This window comes from Geospiza fortis, unplaced genomic scaffold (assembly GCF_000277835.1).
Source record: "Geospiza fortis unplaced genomic scaffold, GeoFor_1.0 scaffold70, whole genome shotgun sequence".
NCBI classification, from domain to species: domain Eukaryota; kingdom Metazoa; phylum Chordata; class Aves; order Passeriformes; family Thraupidae; genus Geospiza; species Geospiza fortis.
Genome location: NW_005054317.1, coordinates 7,333,644 through 7,337,129, shown reverse-complemented (window position 1 = coordinate 7,337,129; position 3,486 = coordinate 7,333,644). Strand labels below are relative to the sequence as shown.

General features: G+C 43.5%; 1 protein-coding gene across 1 annotated transcript; it reads left to right on the top strand.

Annotated features, from left to right (window-relative positions):
- Positions 1-1,086: 1,086 nt before the first annotated feature.
- LSM3 (LSM3 homolog, U6 small nuclear RNA and mRNA degradation associated) lies at positions 1,087-3,276 on the top strand. The gene is made up of 4 exons (XM_005420262.1): positions 1,087-1,152; positions 1,328-1,438; positions 2,477-2,572; positions 2,861-3,276. Exons 1-4 carry the CDS (start codon positions 1,087-1,089, stop codon positions 2,939-2,941), a joined length of 354 nt encoding a protein of 117 aa, XP_005420319.1. The 3' UTR covers positions 2,942-3,276.
- The last annotated feature ends 210 nt before the right edge of the window (positions 3,277-3,486 follow it).

The following is a 3,486-nucleotide window of genomic DNA, read 5'->3' as shown; positions in this document are numbered from 1 at the left end:
GGGGCGCGCCCCCGGGAGCGCTTCCCGTGCGAGGGGAAATCCCCGCTCGGCCGCGGGGCTTGTGCCGCTGCCGGGGCGCGGGCAGGGCTCGCTGCGGGCCCGCTGACCCCGGGCACTGCCGGACGAGGGAAAGGGGGAAAGCTGCGGAGAGCAGTGCTCTGGGCTCTGAAGGAAGGGGGTAGCTAGAACGGAAATACGGGATATGCGTGACGTATGGAATATGTGGAGGAGGTTCTCACCCTTTTTTCGTTGTGATCCTCGCAGTGCGCCTTTCTCGCAGCAAGGGGCCTCAGGCCGCTGTGTGTTGGGGTTTCAGGGCAGCCTCGGGGCCCGGCCTGGCTGCTGTGCGGCCCAGCGAGGGCTCGGGAACGGGGAGTGCGCGGGGCAGGGTGCCTGAGAGCCCCCGAGTGTGTGCCCGTGTTAAAAATAGGTTAGAAACTGTTGTAAAATAGTTAATAGATCGTTAAGCATGTACTGTTAGTTTGGTTGTTATATTGTAAAAGGGGTTAAAAGCGTAGTTATAAGAAATAGGGTACTCAAAGTACCATAACGCACCTCAGTAAAGTGCAGCACCCCCCAAGCGAAACGAGCCAGCCTGGACAGAACTGTAATAGGCCAATCGAGCACCTTAAACCTTCATGCAAAGGAAGGATCCAGAAAGAAACCAATCCAAAAGGACAAAAAACAGCATCAAAAGGGGCTTCTGACCCACTGAAGCTGTGCCTCTCCTTCTGGGACATCAGGGACTGAAAAGAAGCCCCAGCGCTGGTGCTGCAGCATCCTCGTTGGGAACGCTCCTGCTCAGCCTGTGGGCTCCCTTGCTTTAGGCCTTCATTTTTCTTATCATAAATGCTGAAATCACTTTAGTGTCGGGAGCCTGCTCCCATTTTTATCACCTGGGTACCTCCCTGTGCCGGCACCGCTGTCAGCGTGGGTTCAGCTGGTTCAGCTGTGCCGTGCCATGGCACAGCTGTGCTGCTGGTTCCTGCAGTGTAAACTGTGGCTGCTGGTAGGAAAAAGAGTTCACAGAGTTAGAAAATGGATTGTGTTAGAAGGGACCCTAAAGATTATCTTGTTCCAATACCCATGTGTGTGAAGAAGGATTTGCTGCAGACTAAACTGAGATCATTTGACTCCCACTGCCCAGGGCTGGTAAGTGTCAGTGGAGTGGTAAATCAGCAGCTCTCAGGTTCACCAGGATGTGATGGAATGATTTGAAATATTTGCACCTGTTTTCACTCGTTTGTTTTCTGTGTCTCACAAAAATTGAGGAATGGAAAAGTTCCCAGGCCGCTTCTGTAGAAATAATGCTTTTATTTTTTTTTAGCAACAAACAACAAATACTGTAGAGGAGCCACTTGATCTCATCAGACTCAGTCTAGATGAGCGAATCTATGTCAAAATGAGGAATGACAGAGAGCTTAGAGGCAGATTACATGTAAGTAAAATTTTCACAACATTGTCATGCTCATTCAGCTAAGCACTGGGCAGCCTTTCTTTATGTACAACAGTCTGTTAAACAAGTTTACCTGTAATATTCCATTGGTTGTTGAAAAAAATAGTTTTAAAACATGAGTAATTGCATTTCATGCTTGAAAATGCAGAAGTGGTTGGAGGAAGTAGGTTAAGAATTGTCTTAGTTGCCATAACTGTAATGTGATTGGTGGAAAAATCTCATTTCCTCAGTACTTTGTCAGCTGTTAACTACTTCCTGAGAAAATCAAGAAATGTATTTTGGTTTTTTTTATCTCCTGAATGATACCAAGCAACTGATTTCACTGCCTTTGGCTTCTATTTCTCTGTCTGTGAAATAAGCAATAATGCTGCAGGCCTCTTCATATGATGTACCCTGAGGCCTCTTCTAGACTGAGGTCATGATTATCAAACAAGAATCCCTGAAGGCACACCCTGGGAGGTGTGATGGGACAGGTGCTCAGCTGGGTTCTCAGATTCTTGCTTTCTGTTAAGTCAGTCAGCCTCCCTGAGTGCTGTGCTCTGCTGGGGTAGAGAACCGGTTGCTCCATGAGTTAACTGAGCCTCAACTCCTTTGGAAACACAGAGATAATGGGAGATCCATGAGGGACACGTGTAGTTTGCAACATGCTTTTGTAAGGATTTTGGAACATGTGTTTATGGTTTTGTAGCACAGTATGAGGAGTAGCTTTCATACCCTGTAAGCTGCCCCATACTAACAAAATCTGTCTGTCTCTGAGGTCTTGTAAGTGCTCTCACAGAATGCTTCAGAGCTATTTCCTGCAGGTGTTTCAGTAAATGTAAATGTCCTGCATTCTTTTTCCTGCTGCAGAATTCTCATTTGTTTATGTTTGTGTTGAGCTGTAGCTAGAACTGACAGTGCTATGTTTTGGTTAAAATCAGACTAGACTATTTATGTCTCAAAGTCTTGCTAAAATTCTTATTTTAATAAACTTTTGTTTGAATTTTGGAAAACACAGTAAACTAAACTTAATTTCTACAGGCATATGATCAGCACTTAAATATGATTTTGGGTGATGTGGAAGAAACTGTGACTACAATAGAGATTGATGAAGAAACCTATGAAGAGATTTATAAAGTAAGGACTAAAAAAAGAGTTAATTTATCCTCACAGATTTTTTTATTTAAAACTACACTGTGTTATATTGTTAAAGTAGTTTACTGCTGACTGTTTTTTGAACCAAGTTCTAACAGGATTTGGACAAACTGTTATGAAAGTACAGAGGATATCTAGAGACTTGGTGTTAATTGTTTTGATCTCTTCAGCTTGCCAGAACATTTGAGTGTTTGTTGGAGTTTTTCAGGTGTGTTTTTATGATTGAAATGAATGTTTTGTAAATGTAAACTTTTCTTTCCTTCTTCACAGTCTACCAAGAGGAATATTCCCATGCTCTTTGTCAGAGGGGATGGCGTTGTGCTTGTAGCTCCCCCGTTGAGGGTTGGTTGAAGCAACAAAGGACTTAACCTTCTTGGAAAGTTCCAGACTTTTGGACAGTGGTTCATGTTTCAATCATGTCTCAAAATTCTGTAAATGTTTTTTATAGGATATTTTTGTCAGCTCTTTTGAAAAGGGGAGGGGAACAGGGACAAGTTTGTCTTGCAGAAAGTACATGTAGTCAATTGAAGCAGTGTAAAACCCCACCTGATCTCAGAATTTATGTAAACTGCTGTAAATTGCCTGCCTTGTCACATTCAGTAAAAGACTCCTTAATTTTTTTCTATCTTGGCAGTAGCACTGTCTTGTTTTTGTTGTTTTAAATAAATTTTGGTTTGTCTTTGAGATTTGACTTGTCATGTTTTTTGTGTTGGTGGGGATCTGTGTTCTTCCTTAGAGCTGATGCTTTATTAGGTTATAGTATCAGCCTTGCTGTCAGAGCAAGCAGTGTCTTCAATGTGTTATTTTGACTTCTGTCCTTACTAATACCCAAGTCTTGCAGATCACTGGTTTTGGGGACAGCACTACATCAATCAATGGTGCTGTAATTTATGGCT